Below are 16,382 nucleotides of genomic sequence, written 5' to 3' on the forward strand. Positions count from 1 at the left end.
ATTAATACAATTTCTTTATAGGCCTTATTCAAAATTTTCTACCAAATAATATTATATTACTAATTGATAAATATTAGTTAATAATGTAGCCACATTAAACTAATTATGTTATAAATATATTTTTTTTTTCAATTCACATAGTATAAATTATAGTAATTCTAACGCTATGCCGACATGGCGTACGGATATGACGACTTTATATTTTGTCAAACCTTTTTAATATTAATATGTATTTGGAAATATATACATTCTTGTCTTGTTCTTTGATTGGTACTCCGGTTATAACCATGCACCAGAACCACAGATTATAAAACAACCATAAATGAGCAAAATTGACGCCACATCGTGATGGCAGCACTGCAAAGAAACGTTGATTGTAAGTTGACAGACAAGGACAACAATATAAATTGTATTACGATCTACGGTACTACGGTAGTTATCGACTTGCTTGTGTCACGACTGTTACGACTTTACGAGTAATTTACTATGCTTTGCCGTTGGTGTATAGCGGCGGTCGCGGTGACTTCTTTTTTTTGTCTCTCTTCCATTTTCGCGGTTTAATTCTGAGTGTGCACTTGCATTTTTTTTATAAATTGGGTTGTTTATTGTTGCTTATTGGTGGTTGTCTTGTTGTCAATAGATTTTATTGATATTTTTTAATAATCACTAAGTATTACTTGCATACATTTAACCGAATAGGGTAAGTATTTAATACCTTAAACGAATTTTTAAACAATTTAAACGATCGTAATTCTAATGGTAAATTGGTGTATAGTGTGATTGTAGTATTACACCAGTTACAAAGTGTGTAATTGAAATGGACAGTCCTGACATGGAAATTGATGATGATAACTACGAGCCGTCTAAAAACACAAAATCACCTGGCAAAAAAGAAAATTTAAATAACTCAAAAACGGAGAATACTGTTAGTATTAAATGTATTTTATTTTATTATGTACCTGTAGATACTTTGCTGATCCTATGATGGTGGGTGGGTACATTTTGCATAATGAATTGTCATATCTTAAAATACTATTTTATCTATATAATTTCTCATATATATAATAAACCGAACTCCTAGGTATGTGGTTTTAATGTTGTGTTAATGGAGTAAATTAACCCATTATCAAACTTCAAAACTAAAATATTGACTATGGTATCTCGTCAATTATTCTCCATATTTAAATATTTGATTGAGATGCAGCTGAAATTGATAAATATGAATTACAGTAGAAATCAGTTTCAACGAGTTTTTCTCATTATATGTGGTTAGAGCAAGTTCCTGTTGCTAGTAGAAAATGGAAAAAAGGAAACAGAAAGGTTCATTGTAAATGGTACTTATTAGATTTGTAAATATTTGGTGTAGACGATTCCTCATTCTAACTATAATCTGTCTCAAATTCTCATTCTAAGGATTTTTAATGTACATTAAAGAAATGGAACATATATTTAGCATTTTATACTTTTGTTAGTCTTTGATAACTAATGTGTCTCTCTTTTATGGAAACAAATGAGAAAATATAAAATTAACTTTTTTGAGTATTACAAATATATTTGACATGAGTACTTAACTAATAAAAATTGCATCATTGCAAACGCGATGTTCCTAATCCTAGTTAGTGGTGTTTGATCAAAAGCTAGAAATTACTATTGTTCATCTCATTCTAAATTAAATGTAATAAAATTAATTTTTTTAGAATAATTCTGGATCCGAAAATGAAGCATCTCCATCCAAAGAAAAAGAAGGAAAAGTTTTTGGTGTCAAAGTTGTAATAATACATTTTTTAACAATAAATTACTTAATTACAATTTGTATTGACAACATTTTATTCTTTCTGTAGGAAACTGATCGAGGAAAGAGGTTTGATTATCTACTCAAACAAACGGAAATCTTTGCTCATTTTATGACAGCTAATCAAAAAAAAGATGGATCAAGTACTGCTAGTGCTACTGGAAATACACCAAAAAAAGCTAAGGGTAGACCTCGAAAACCTAAAGCTGAAACTGGGGATTCTGCCGAGTAAGTGTTTTCCTATACTTTTTCATAGATATAATGGAATATTTTACTTAGGAAATGTTTTTGAACAAATAACAATTAACAAATAATATATATATATATATATGTAGGTAATACAATGAAACCTCCACTAACAGACACCTCCCAATAGTGGAAGTTTTTTGGGGAATGGGGACATTTTTACTACTTTTCAGTAGGAAAATCTCTGAATAGTGGACTCTTCGAATAACGGACATTATTTTATTAAGGAATTTCAAAATAATGGTAAATCCCTAATCATTATTTGAAAATAATACATATTTATATTCATATGTACTCTTGTAATAATGTAATTACAATAACAAACTCGTTATGGGACAATAAGATTACGACAAATTCGGTTATTAGTGAAGCGGTTATGTGTTATGACAAAAGTATGTCAGTTAATGACGGTTTTCGACACGATGACCACGTTAAAACGAAAGCAGTTGTCGCTTCTCGAAAAAGTTGACATTTTAGATTTCTGTAAAAACAACAGAAACGTAGGAATTCGTGCACTGGCAGAAAAGTTTCTAGTTGGAAAAACACAGATTACGGATATTTTGTGTCTAACACAGAAGAAATTTATAAAGCGTGGGTTGAACATGGAAATGAAGGACGAAAATTAAGGAAATGTGAAGGCAGTGTGATTGATAAAGAACTTTTGGGGAAAAGGGCATAATATTTCTTTTAAATCTATCTGTGGGGGAGCTTCAGCTGTTGATGACTGGAAGTTAATAATAATTTGTAAAAATATAAAAATGTAATAATTTACAATAAATAATAAATAATAGCATTATATGTATGTACATACATAGTACATTATTATACAAATAAATTTCAAAAATGTATCCCCTGAGGATAAAGTTGATGAACCGAACTGGGCTTTTTCGAGCTTAGCATTATTTTGGACTGGGCCAGGGTTTTTTTTTCACAATATTTTTTGGACAGGGCTGGGCCAAAAATGTACGCCCTTGCAGGTTTATAGTACCTACAATTAAGGAATAATTTGTACATAATAACTTAAAGCTAAAGGAAGATGTCATATATCCACAACAAATATAAATTCAGATTTACCAAATATTTTTTGTCGGTATCTTTTACCATGTAAATATTTCTCATTTGTACTTAAAAATCATATAAAATATGAAATATATTAATAAAGTCTGGTCTTGTTATTTTATTTTTGTTCATTCTTAGTTTTTCTTATGATTCAAAAGTGTTGAAATAATGAATGAACATATTATGTTATTATGTCTTTAAATTTAATATCAAATTAATATTATATATCATGATCTTATATTATAGTCTTCGCCATCGCCAAACTGAACAAGAAGAAGATGAAGAGTTACTAAAAGAGTCGTTGGCAGCGGATAAGTTTATCACACAGTTTGATGAATCTCCGTATTATATACAAAATGGTGAATTACGTGATTATCAAGTACGTGGTTTAAATTGGATGATATCATTGTATGAAAATGGAATTAATGGTATTTTGGCTGATGAAATGGGTCTTGGTAAAACTTTACAAACAATATCACTTTTAGGGTAAGTGATTTTAATTGAGTCTGTATTTACGACTTTTTATTTATTTAACTACTTCGTTCAACTTTACATTTTGTTTATATATATATATTTGTATGCAGATATATGAAGCATTACAGAAATATACCTGGACCTCACATGGTAATTGTTCCTAAATCAACATTACAAAATTGGGTTAATGAGTTTAAGAAATGGTGTCCCACAATTCGAACAGTTTGCCTGATTGGAGATAGAGACGCGCGGGTAAGTTAATATCAATTACTTGTGATGAGTACTAAAGAATAGCATTTAATTCAAGCATAAACATTCAAATATCTTCTATCTGAATTATTAAATAGTTTGAATGTTCCTGACAACCTGAAATAATTTTTTACTTCTATTGATATAATTTGTTTTATTCTTTGTAATTAAAACCTATGAAGTATTAAGAAATGAGAATTTAAAATTTGATCTGTAGTGTGCTTATTATACATTTTTCAAATATATTTTAGGTCAAATTTATTCGTGAGACGTTTATTCCTGGAGACTGGGATGTTTGTATTACATCTTATGAAATGATTATTCGCGAAAGAGCTGTATTACGTAAAATTCAATGGAGATATTTAGTAATTGATGAAGCTCATAGAATAAAAAATGAAAAAAGTAAACTTTCCGAAATAATTAGGGAGTTTGAAACTACAAATCGATTATTGTTAACTGGTACGCCATTGCAAAATAATTTGCATGAATTGTGGGCGCTGTTGAATTTTTTACTGCCAGACGTATTCAATTCATCAGATGTAAGTTATTACTTGATTGAAAATATTTTATTTAAACATTAATTTCACATTTTTTTTTAACAGGATTTTGATCAATGGTTTAATACAAACAATTGTTTTGGAGATAATGCTTTAATTGAGAGACTTCATGCTGTAAGTTTATGTTTAGTAAAACTATTTTAAACTAGACAAAATATGATTTGTTAAAATATGTTTTAATGCTTGTGTAGGTATTAAGACCATTTCTTTTAAGAAGATTAAAAGCCGAAGTGGAAAAACGTCTAAAACCCAAAAAAGAAGTCAAAGTTTATGTTGGCCTTAGTAAATTACAGAGAGAATGGTAGATATATAAAATATATAATTATATATACCTTTAATGTGTTGAACAAAATTAGTTAATGGCTTGTCTATTGAAGGTATACCAAGGTCTTGATGAAAGATATAGATGTAGTTAATGGTGCTGGCAAAGTAGAGAAAATGAGACTACAAAATATTCTTATGCAGTTACGAAAGTGCAGTAATCATCCATATCTTTTTGATGGTGCAGAGCCAGGTCCTCCGTATACTACCGATGAACATATTGTATGCAATTTCATAACTTGAAATAAAAGCAAACTATTAATGATATGATGTTTTAGGTTTTTAACTGTGGAAAAATGGTTGTATTTGATAAGTTATTGAAGGCTTTAAAAGAACAGGACTCCCGTGTACTAGTGTTTAGTCAAATGACACGCATGATGGATATTTTGGAGGATTACATGCACTGGAAAGGATATAATGTATGTATTAATTATAATATACTCTATTGAGTATTTAATTTGATATAAACCTTCACTTAATAATTATAATTGGATATGTCATAAAAAATGTTGAATATTTACTAAATGAGAATCAATATTTAATAAAATGTATAAATATTTTTGAAAATTCTATTATGAATTAAATTTTTTGTAGTTTTTTACCCAAATAAATTTAATTGCAAAAAAATTTTATAGTATTGTCGTTTGGATGGTCAAACTCCTCATGAAGATCGCCAACGTCAAATTAATGAATACAATGAACCGAATAGTAAAAAGTTTGTTTTTATACTTTCTACCCGAGCCGGTGGTTTAGGTATTAACTTAGCTACTGCAGATGTTGTTATTATATACGACTCTGATTGGAATCCTCAAATGGATTTACAAGCTATGGTTGGTATATTTTATTCTTTTAAAACTAAACAAACATTTAATTATATTTTTTAATAGGATCGAGCTCATAGAATTGGACAAAAAAAACAAGTTAGAGTTTTTCGTCTCATTACTGAAAATACTGTTGAAGAAAAAATTGTTGAAAGAGCTGAAGTTAAACTTAGGTTGGACAAATTAGTTATTCAACAAGGTCGATTGATGGATAATCAGAAAAATACTCTGAATAAAGATGAAATGTTAAACATGATCAGACATGGTGCAAATCATGTTTTCCAATCTAAAGATTCTGAAATTACTGATGAAGATATTGATACTATTTTGCGGAAAGGTGAAGAAAAGGTACTATCAAAAGATGTTATTATTTAATTGCAAACAATTATTTTATTATTATAAGTTATATTATAAACTTAGATTTTTGAGACAACCCAATCATGGTATGTTAATTTGAAAATAAAACTTATCAGATTAACTTTAACGAATGGTGATGAATAAAAAGTAAAATTATTGTTAGGATAAATTGTTTACAACTTAATAGTTTTTGTTGTGGATTATTTGATTGTGATGTAACTACAGTATTATATGTATATTTATGTTTATTTAGACGGAAGAAATGAAGCAAAAGTTAGAGTCTTTAGGAGAGTCATCTTTGAGAAATTTTACATTAGATGCTCAAACAGAATCGTCATTGTACACCTTTGAAGGGGAAGACTATAGGTATAATAGTATGATAGTTTCATGTCAGGTGTTAAATAGATTTAATTTTACTTATTATTTACAGAGAAAAACAAAAGTTAACTGGTATCGGAAATTGGATAGAACCACCTAAACGTGAACGCAAAGCTAATTACGCTGTAGATGCCTATTTTCGCGAAGCACTCAGAACATCTGAACCTAAACAACCTAAGGTAATGAATAATATGTAAATTATATAAGTTGATTTCATAAATGTGTATACATTTGTTATTAACAATAAATGTACATTTAAACATTTTTCTAGGCACCTCGACCCCCGAAACAGCCATTGGTTCAAGATTTCCAGTTTTTCCCTACTCGTTTATTTGATTTACTTGATCAAGAAATTTATTATTATAGACAAACTGTTGGATACAAAGTAAGTTAAGATTTATAAGTTAAATACAGTAGTCTATAACAAGAATTGGGATGGGCCCAATATCTTAAACTAAAGATTTATAATGTTAAATGTGTTAAAGACATATAATAATCATTGTGTCATTTTATTTTACTTAACTATGTCAAATATGTATATCATATCAGACAAGTTTAATTATTTACAAGATTTGAATTGATTTTCCAAACTTGAATATATATATTAAATTAATTGAATGATTGATTGAAACAGGTACCAAAAAATTCAGAATTAGGAGCTGATGCAGCTAAAATACAAAAAGAGGAACAAAAAAAAATTGATGAAGCCCAACCACTTACTGAAGAAGAACAGGCAGAAAAAGAAGTTCTATTAACAAAAGTAAAAAATATTCTGTTTTTCATATTTATATAATTTTGATTAATTTTTTTCTGGTTTTTAGGGTTTTACAAATTGGAATAAACGTGATTTTAACCAATTTATTAAAGCTAATGAAAAATATGGCAGAGATGATATTGATAATATATCAAAAGAAGTAGAAGGTATTTTTTAGTTAATTGTTCCATTAAACTATTGATACTGCTCGATGATCCTGTACCTTAAAAAAATATGTATATAATACGTATTCATTTTAGGAAAAACTGCTGAAGAAGTAAGAGAATACAGTGCTGTATTTTGGGAAAGATGTAATGAGTTCCAAGATATCGATAGAATTATGGGACAAATTGAAAGAGGAGAATCCAAAATACAACGCCGAGCTAGCATTAAAAGAGCTTTAGATGCTAAAGTAATATACTTTTATTTATTAATTCATAAGTTGTGTACAGTACCTTTTTAATATGTAATGTTCCAATAGATGACAAGGTATAGGGCACCATTTCATCAATTGCGCATTTCTTATGGAGCAAACAAGGGCAAAAATTATACTGAAGAAGAAGATAGATTTTTAGTTTGCATGCTTCACAAACTTGGATTTGATAAAGAAAATGTGTATGAAGAATTGAGAGCGGCTATAAGGTAAGGTTAAGTTAGGGATATAGAAAATAAGAGAAGTTACTACCACCACTGATGTCACTATTGTAAAATAATGTTAGTGGCATGTGAGAAATTACTATACAAATGTAAAAACATTATTTATTAATATTCTTGATGATTCTTTTCTTTAATATTTAAAAGGAATGTATGCATACCTTCATGCATTGTCTCCATCTTAAAAATGCATATCTTAGCAAATTGTACATTCTGAATAATTCATTTAACTCTGTTTAATTTTAGAGTGAATTGACCTATTACCAAATTTAGAAGTAAGAATATTATCAAGTCAATGGCATAGATTTTTTATTTCAATTTGAAAACAAGTTATGAGCATTTCAAAATGTACAAACAATTCTTTACTTAAAACTGCTCATAAATTGCTTTAAAATTAAAAATAGTGATTTTCAATTTCTTAAAAAAAAAAATGAATAAAAACTATCCAAGTCTTTCTGCCTTACAATTTAATTTCAACTTTTTAACATCGAAATCCCAAGAAATTACTAATAAATGTTCAAAATTATTACATCAAACAAGACAAATTACTTTTCATACAATACTTTAAATACATAACAATATCTATCGTGGTCTCTAATTATTCATATTTATGATGTACAGTAGAAATTATTTATAATGAAGTTCAAGGGACCAAGGTAAATAGGCCATAATAACCAATTAAATTTAACAAACAAAACTTTTCTGTACATTTTTTGGGGTCCTTTGCTTTAAGGGCACTAAACCCGATATGTAACTACAACCAGTGTCATTATGAACAATTTCTACTGTATATTTTTGTTTTAATAAGTTATTTTTAAGAAATCTTGTTAGCAAAGAAAAGTTAAGCATTTTAGGTTATTAATATTTGGTATCTTTCTTAGGTGTGCTCCTCAATTTAGATTTGATTGGTTTATTAAAAGTCGTACTGCTAATGAATTACAAAGGCGGTGTAACACTTTAATTACGCTAATAGAGAGAGAAAACCAAGAATTGGAAGAAAAAGAAAGAGAACAGAAAAAACTGCTTAAAAAGAATTTGAAGCCAGCACCATCCCCTGCCCCGGTTAAAAAGAAAGCTGACAAGGTTGATAAAGCTGATGCTGGAGATCCCAAATCACCAGTTCCCAAAAAAAAGAAAAAGTAAATATCTTTCAAAAGCATTCAAGTTTTTTTAGTTAAGACATAATAATTGTATTTTTTTTATAACTTTAAGTACTGTGAACTTTTTTCAAATGTATTAAAATTTAAAAGTATAGTTCAACTATTCTCTTTAAATAATTTTGTGTATATAAAGGAACATTTGACATTTCTTTTTGATATAATATAATATGTATTCTTATTCTGTATTTATTTTATTTTGCTATCACTTTTATATGAATATTATTTTAAAATTAAAAAAGTATACTTTTTATACGTTGTGATGGTTTTCACTTAAACAAGTTATTTATCAAAATAATTTCACTTTTTTTTCAAGTATAGTTATTAGTTAATAAACTATTGTATACTATCAATCATAATATCAGAATATTAAGTAGGAATATGTAACATGTTTACAGAGCGTATGCTTTATTTGAAAATAAAAATTTCAAACATATTTGACATGCTTATATAAAATAATTTGTATTAGTTTTTTCAAATTAACTATTATTATACTTTAGAAGGTAAAAATAATATACAATTGTAATAACAACCAATATAGTTTTGAATAAATGTTATTGTTAGACCAAACTATTACATGCTGACAGAAATAGTTTTATTTGAAATGTATCATGCACGACTAAAGATATAAAATATACATGTGATATCCGTTTATTTCAAACTAATATAATATTTTATGTATCAAATATATGATGAGTTGCATATCTAATCAATATATTTTTGAATTGATTATCTATATATATAATTCTACTATACATGTATATGTCACTGAACTCCTAAATGGCTTAACCGATTTGAATGAATTTTTTTTGTGTGCATTTGGGTAATGCCCTGGATGGTTTAGATTCATAATTGGACCTAGGGAGTTGCTCAAACAGGGATTTTATTATTTACGAAGAAAATATTTGTTTATAGCCAGTAGTTGCTGTTGGTTATAGAAGTATAAATATATTTAGTAGAAATTGGTATTTATTTTTTTGTTTATTGGTTGCCTACAGTGGTTCATCGGGCAGATCAGGTCTAACTGCATAAGCATGCATACAATTGAATTTTTGTACACTGCCTACCAAGGTGGCTGAGTTGCATTTATAGCTGCTCATTGGCAAGTCCGCAATCAAAATAAAAATAAAAACATATTATTTATATAAAGTACCCATCAAGCGGGATCTGCAATCCACAGTAGGTAGGCATAATATACTGCTCACATTATCACCATCTAGTCTCATATAGAGTTGGCATTTTTAACGGGCAAAAAAGTGCACGGGATCAGCTAGTGTAACATAAATTATCAATTTCACATCTCTTTTTCTAATAACCTTTCACCCACTACATCACCATTAACAACTGAATGCGCAACTATAATTGAAGCTCTCGAAATAATACCTTCCTTACTACCAAATAAATGTCTTATCACCACTGACTCATTTTCCTGTCTTCAAGCTCTCTCATCTAATGCCTTTAATTCATACCTCAATCTCTCCGGGAAAAGTATAGTATTCTCCTCATTCCTTCAAACCTTCATGAAACAGTTCTCTTCTCTATACACTAAACAATGACACAATGGTTTATTGGTCTGTAACATAACTGACCTCATCTTCAACTGCCCCAGTCTATCACTCCAACTTAACCACCTATTCAACACCAAAAATATCCTCTCTTGTCAGAAAAAAAATATCATTGATAATATATTATCTTTTTTTAACCATACAGGCTTTTTAATTTAATTTCTTCTTGTCTGTTTTGTAAATAACTTATATCTTATTACTTATGTTTTGATGTTGCTTGTTAATACTTAACTGTTGAAACTAATTGTAAATAAAAGTTTAAAAAAAAAAACCAATTGAACAGTACCCCTTTTTACAAATTCGGCAACTGAACTATAAGCCATCAAATGTTAAGAACCATCTACAATATCATCTTCCTTCCCTTCCAATATATTTATTATAATAACACTGTCTATATAATTGTCACAATTAAAAAAAACAAAATTATTTAAATTGGGCTCAATAATTGTTTTACTTCTTTCTATCCAAGTTACTGTATAAATTACACACATGTTAGAGTATAGACTATAGAGTCATATAAATGATTGTCGTCATTCAGGGCAAACATCAACTCTTCTAGTGATAAATATGCATCCTCTTCAGAGCGAGTGGCTTCTTCAAGCGCACTCACACAAATCTTCTCCAACCTAAGTTTAAGTAGCAAGTAGCTAGTTATCATAAATTTAAAACGTTCTAGTTCAAGTTTTTACAAGTCCACTTTGGGATCAGTTTTTGATAATTTGACAAGGTTTCCTTCCATTCACTTGATATCTTCTAGCAAATAATTAACACGGTCAGTATGATATAGCAGTATTTCTGGATCAAATTTTTCATTTAGCCAAGCAACATTTTGTCATACCTTCTGAGCAGTCATTTCTTCTTGATTATCATCATCTTCCTCATCTATCAAATTACAGATATCAATGTCCATAATTGTTCTAAAATAAAAAAGGATATAGACCACTGGGGGAAAAACATTTTATGTATATAAGCAAATAATAGCTAAAAATAATATGCTCTTTAATATTTTGTGTATTTATTAGAGTAAATTGAAACAAACAAAACAACATTTTTTTTTTATAATAACTGAAGTACATTGACAATATAAATAGTATAAACATTAAGTGTGCTTTATAATTATTAATGATTATGAAGCTTTGATACTATCTATAAGTGGACCTTTAAGTTTTTTCATTTTGTGTACACCATCTGGATCTAATTTAAATATACTATCGATGACAGAAATTTCAGTTGATGTAGTATCTGTACCACAAACAGCACACCAATCATTCACTACCATACCAGCTCCTACAACGTCTGAACCACGGTTTACTGTTCCAGCTACAAGAGGAACTTGAATCAGACCAGACAATTCATCGAGATCTTCCACTGTGGTTTTAGGATGTACTAATCCTCCTTGATTAGATATAGCGCAGTATGAACCTACTAAGCAGTTAGAAGCCACAGTTTGTCAGTACACTTCAACATTTAAAGTATCTGAAAGTATCTCTTCTGTATCTTTGTCCAAATCAGGATGAACTAGTGCTACATAATCATTGCACACCATTACATTTCCAAGAGCGGATAAACGTTCTTCCACACGTTGTACCTTGACATTGTCGGGCAACGAATTGCGTATGTGTTGCAATTCAGTGTCGGTAGTCGAATTAGGTAATAGTAACCCATTTTTGTTGCCAACTGTCATACGGCCAACAATGCGACATCCAGCAACAGATGCATGAATAACAGGTATGATATCAGACAGTTCTGATTCAAATACACTGTAAAATGTTTCTGAAGCACCAATTCCAACCAAACAATAGGAATTTGTCAGCTTGCTGAATACCCCTATTTCATTATTGTTTTCAAACTGTGCTCGGACTGCCATTATTGTATTATCATATATTTCCAACTAATCCTGTAAAAAAAGTTAGAAATAAGAACAACTGTCATACTATATGTTAACATGTAAATATCAATATAGACCATAAATAATAAGACAACATTTTTAACCCTAACACAAGGTTTATAGAATTTTTTAATGTGAATCAGACAAGAACTTGATAAAATCACATTAATGCATAATAGCTTAACATTTAGACTAATTCACATGAAAAACATTACTCTGTATATATATATTATTACCTATAACTCTATGATAATTTATACTATTTTTTGTACTCCTTACGAATTTTTTTTTTGATACTTAACATTTTAAGAGGTTTGTCATCATTAAGAAATTGCGATACAATAGTTAGTCCTTGAATATTCAACATAAATTAATATAAAAACCTGAAACTCAGTTCATTTAAGAGGAAATTGTATAAAAAAAACTAAAAACACTCAATATAGACTAAGATGGTGAAATATTTCCAATCCAAGTATTCAGTACCTATTGTTAAAAGTTACACTAATAACTTCACAGCCTTTTGGCAAAATTAGGGAAGCGAGAACGGCATACTGTCAATAATTTCCGTTAGGGTAATCTCCGACATAATAATATTCACTCGTTTAAATTTATTGTTAAACCATTATTGGCTTCACAAAACAAGTCACATGCATTTGTTTTTACATCAACTCATCACAACTCTAGTGCCAACAGCACTGAGGCACACATATTTCAAGACATCAAAAAAGTAACTTTAAAATGTATCATATACTTAAATATACTCACGTTTTTACTTAATATACTTTTCCCAAAAACGTATAATTCGAACTGTTAGCCTGACTGTACCTACTACCTAGTACCTTGTCGGCTTGGCGTTGACGTTTGAACACTTTGAACTAGAAGTTTGCGAAAAACATCGATGTTTTTATCTAATATATCGATGTTGTACCATCGGTTTTTATGTACGATATACAAACTTCGAAATCGGTACTTTTTTTCCTTGTAAGGTGAATTTACTTGTCGTTTTGTTGAGTATCCACTTCATATTAACCTAAAAACCACGGTTATGGATAAATTGTTTAGGAACAATATTATATCCGTCTATAATTGACGACGCCGTTTTCGTAATTCATAATTAACACTCCACTTGATACTAACGCTCATACAAACCTACCGGGTTGATACCTATATACGGTTCTATGTTCTAGTATGTATACAAAACGATATTGTATCGTTAGGAATGATAAGATAAGACTCAAAACGATGAGCTGAAAACATTTTTTGAAATAGGTATCGTTTATTCGTGACGTGTCTATTATTCGACAAAAAAAATCTTCTTGAATGTATTTCACTCATTGACAGTTTCCTTACCAATTAATAGTTACCTACACATTTTCTTACTTACCATGTAGTTATTAGTTTTATTTTGTTTTAATTTTTTGTTCTTGTATAAATGTGATATAAAACTGACATTTATGACTCAGCTGCCCAAATCTGTTACCATTGCTGAGAAACGAATGGAAGATGGTTTACAATCGTTCAGGGCCATCGCATTCTTGGTCTTGTGGTATTTCTTTAGCGGATGTACATTATTTTTGAACAAGTACATCCTTTCCTATTTGAATGGAGATCCTACTGTACTGGGTAAATATAATTGTCATGCATGATATTGAGTGTGATAAATATTCAACTTTTGATTTTTATGTTATTTAAGGAGCATCTCAAATGATTATGACAACTATATGTGGCTTTGTCCAACTGTATTTACCATGTGGTATGTACAAACAACCAACACAGCGATCCAAAAGACCTCCAAACTTTTATATCCATATGTGCTTAGTTGGTTGTACACGGTAATTTTATTATTTATAAAAATGTAAATTAATTTCCCCAAACCATAACTGTAACTTTTTTACTTACAGATTTATTACAGTACTTTTAGGACTTATTTCATTAAATTATGTAGCAGTGAGTTTTACAGAAACAATTAAAAGTTCAGCTCCAATATTTACCGTATTTATTTCAAAATTGTTATTAGGTAAGGTGAATATAGTATTAATATACATATTATGGTGTCTATGGAAGTAAATAACAGTATCAACTGTGTTTGTCTTGCAATAGATAATATAGTATCTATTTAAAGTTATTTAATGTAACATGCACTTTATCTGGTACTTACTAATAACTTAAGTCTCAAATGAAATAAATAAAAGTTTTATAAACATCAGAAAAAATAAACATAAGTATAAGCTGAATAAAAAAAAATACTCTTAAAATTTAGAACATTATTTTTTTTACTACAAATAGAATTGATTATATTAAGAAAATATTTTTATTTTAGGAGAACAAACAAGTATTTTGGTAAGCCTATCTTTAGTTCCTATAATGGTTGGCCTGGCATTATGTTCTTCAAATGAAATTTCATTTAACCTACCAGGATTTATAGCTGCCCTTGCAACCAACTTTACTGAGTGGTAATAATATTTAAAATATTTTTTTTTCAAATTATTAATGCTGTATGATTACATTTTTCTTCAGCTTACAAAATGTTTACTCAAAAATGCTGATTAGTGGCGATAAATTCAAATATACGTAAGTTTAAAATAATTTAAAATTCAAATACATTATAATCAAATTTTTTTATATTTAAGACCTGCTGAATTACAATATTATACAAGTTTAGCTTCAATTATTATTCAAATTCCTGTGTCATTAGTATTAGTTGACATCAAATATGCGGTTTCTAATACTAGTTTATATCTTTTACTGATGTTTGTATTAAATGGAGTGTTTTTCCATTTTCAAAGTATTACAGCATATGTTCTTATGGATTATATCAGTCCAGTTACTTATAGGTAATAATTAATTTAATTTTCAGTCTATATTTTAGATTTTAAATTTAAATTTCATATTTAATCAATTTAGTGTGGCCAATACTGTCAAACGTGCATTTCTCATATGGATGTCAATTATTTTATTTGGAAATTCTATTACTCTCTTGAGTGGGCTTGGTACTGTCATAGTTATTGCGGGAGTTGTAATATATAATAAAGTAAAACAGTATGATATTAATCGCCAGTCAAACATTGTGAGTAATAAACAATAGTTATTTTGAATTGAAAATTAGATTATTATCATAATTTTTTCCCCTGTGTTTTTAACATATTAAGTAAAACCAAATATATATTATTAATTTGCATCATTGCTGTTGTGGTATTTACCTTCCATTAGATTTAAATAATTATATTGATTAAATTTTTTAATCTTGTAGATTCTTGCATGTTATAAGCTATTTTGTTATTGTATTTGAATTCCTTTTAATACCATTTTCTTTTTCAGGAATTTGATAAAATACATTTAACCTCTCCATACAAAATTCGAACAATTTAGTATAAACAATATTATTATACTTAAACATTTATATATTATATATTTTATAATGTTATTAAGATAAATATAGCAATGTTTTCTATAATGTCAAACATATTTATTCATTTGTTTTACTTGAAACGAAAAAATGTTTTATCTAAAGGTATGGCCTAACCATGTAAAATATAGTTAACAAAAACTATGTTGAATGGGCCAACTGCCAAGCAAATTATACCTTAAAAATCATAATTTAAAACAGGTATATAGTTATTATTTGTGTTATTTTTAATATTTAAAAGTGACTTAATAAACAAATCAATTTAAAATGTATTTTATTTAACAATCATTAAGATGTAGTGATTATAACATTTGTGTTTTCAGCCCACCCCTTTTGATTTATTGCATTCAATTGATGGTTATTATTTATGCATTATACTACATATATTTATATTTATCTCCCTTCCCCCATTTCGATATTCTAGATATGTTACTGGTGAATAAGTTTTAGATTCTGTGCAGTGTATTGACTTTTCAATCCTAGCAAACGTATAAATAATTTTTAAAAAAAATTAATAAAAATCATAAATATTTCATGGCTATAATGGCTATAAATAGCATAACTTTCCTCAAGGTAAAACAACTTTCTGGGATTCTAATAATGTAAAAATATTCTTATCAGTTTCTAATGTTATCTAGAAAAAAAACTTTAAAATTTTTTAAAGAATAATTTAAAAAATAGGGAAAATTTCTCATGGCTATAAT

General features: G+C 28.4%; 3 protein-coding genes and 1 pseudogene across 5 annotated transcripts; 2 read left to right on the forward strand and 2 right to left on the reverse strand.

Moving 5' to 3' along the window:
* Positions 1-438: 438 nt before the first annotated feature.
* Positions 439-9,278, forward strand: LOC111034688 (chromatin-remodeling complex ATPase chain Iswi). 2 transcript variants are annotated; one of them, XM_022316013.1, is made up of 21 exons: positions 439-700; positions 776-925; positions 1,698-1,769; positions 1,842-2,020; positions 3,344-3,583; positions 3,682-3,823; positions 4,072-4,359; positions 4,423-4,491; positions 4,569-4,678; positions 4,755-4,920; positions 4,977-5,117; positions 5,334-5,528; positions 5,586-5,867; positions 6,130-6,242; positions 6,307-6,433; positions 6,526-6,639; positions 6,889-7,014; positions 7,076-7,175; positions 7,269-7,420; positions 7,490-7,650; positions 8,544-8,805. In XM_022316013.1, exons 2-21 carry the CDS (start codon positions 818-820, stop codon positions 8,803-8,805), a joined length of 3,147 nt encoding a protein of 1,048 aa, XP_022171705.1. In that variant the 5' UTR covers positions 439-700; positions 776-817. The 2 variants fall into 2 exon arrangements, with proteins under 2 accessions (XP_022171705.1, XP_022171706.1); XM_022316014.1 differs by lacking the exon at positions 439-700 and having other exon boundaries at positions 818-925; positions 8,544-9,278.
* A 231-nt stretch (positions 9,279-9,509) lies between these two features.
* On the reverse strand, positions 9,510-11,370 carry LOC111034690 (annotated as a pseudogene).
* Positions 11,371-11,419: 49 nt separating this feature from the next.
* Positions 11,420-13,290, reverse strand: LOC111034694 (eukaryotic translation initiation factor 6). The gene is given in 2 exon segments (XM_022316021.1): positions 11,420-12,281; positions 13,038-13,290. A coding segment is annotated over 1 exon segment (741 nt). The 5' UTR covers positions 12,252-12,281; positions 13,038-13,290; the 3' UTR covers positions 11,420-11,510.
* Positions 13,291-13,341: 51 nt separating this feature from the next.
* Positions 13,342-15,737, forward strand: LOC111034693 (solute carrier family 35 member E2-like). Of its 2 annotated transcripts, XM_022316020.1 has the most exons (9): positions 13,342-13,458; positions 13,736-13,895; positions 13,966-14,104; positions 14,174-14,289; positions 14,593-14,725; positions 14,790-14,843; positions 14,903-15,106; positions 15,177-15,339; positions 15,591-15,737. In XM_022316020.1, the coding sequence occupies exons 2-9, from the start codon at positions 13,769-13,771 to the stop codon at positions 15,639-15,641; spliced, it is 987 nt and encodes a 328-aa protein (XP_022171712.1). In that variant the 5' UTR covers positions 13,342-13,458; positions 13,736-13,768; the 3' UTR covers positions 15,642-15,737. The 2 variants fall into 2 exon arrangements, with proteins under 2 accessions (XP_022171712.1, XP_022171711.1); XM_022316019.1 differs by lacking the exon at positions 13,342-13,458 and having other exon boundaries at positions 13,487-13,895.
* The last annotated feature ends 645 nt before the right edge of the window (positions 15,738-16,382 follow it).

This window comes from Myzus persicae, unplaced genomic scaffold, assembly GCF_001856785.1.
Source record: "Myzus persicae strain clone G006 unplaced genomic scaffold, MPER_G0061.0, whole genome shotgun sequence".
Taxonomy (NCBI): domain Eukaryota; kingdom Metazoa; phylum Arthropoda; class Insecta; order Hemiptera; family Aphididae; genus Myzus; species Myzus persicae.

Coding starts and splice junctions, on each gene's coding strand:
- LOC111034688 (XM_022316013.1), top strand. CDS start 818: ATGGACAGTCCTGACATGGAAATTGATGATGATAACTACGAGCCGTCT. Junction 6,434..6,525: donor CTGAACCTAAACAACCTAAG/GTAATGAATAAT, acceptor ACATTTTTCTAG/GCACCTCGACCCCCGAAACA. Junction 7,015..7,075: donor AAGAAGTTCTATTAACAAAA/GTAAAAAATATT, acceptor TCTGGTTTTTAG/GGTTTTACAAATTGGAATAA.
- LOC111034693 (XM_022316019.1), top strand. CDS start 13,727: ATGACTCAGCTGCCCAAATCTGTTACCATTGCTGAGAAACGAATGGAA. Junction 14,290..14,592: donor TATTTCAAAATTGTTATTAG/GTAAGGTGAATA, acceptor TTTTTATTTTAG/GAGAACAAACAAGTATTTTG. Junction 14,844..14,902: donor GGCGATAAATTCAAATATAC/GTAAGTTTAAAA, acceptor TTTATATTTAAG/ACCTGCTGAATTACAATATT.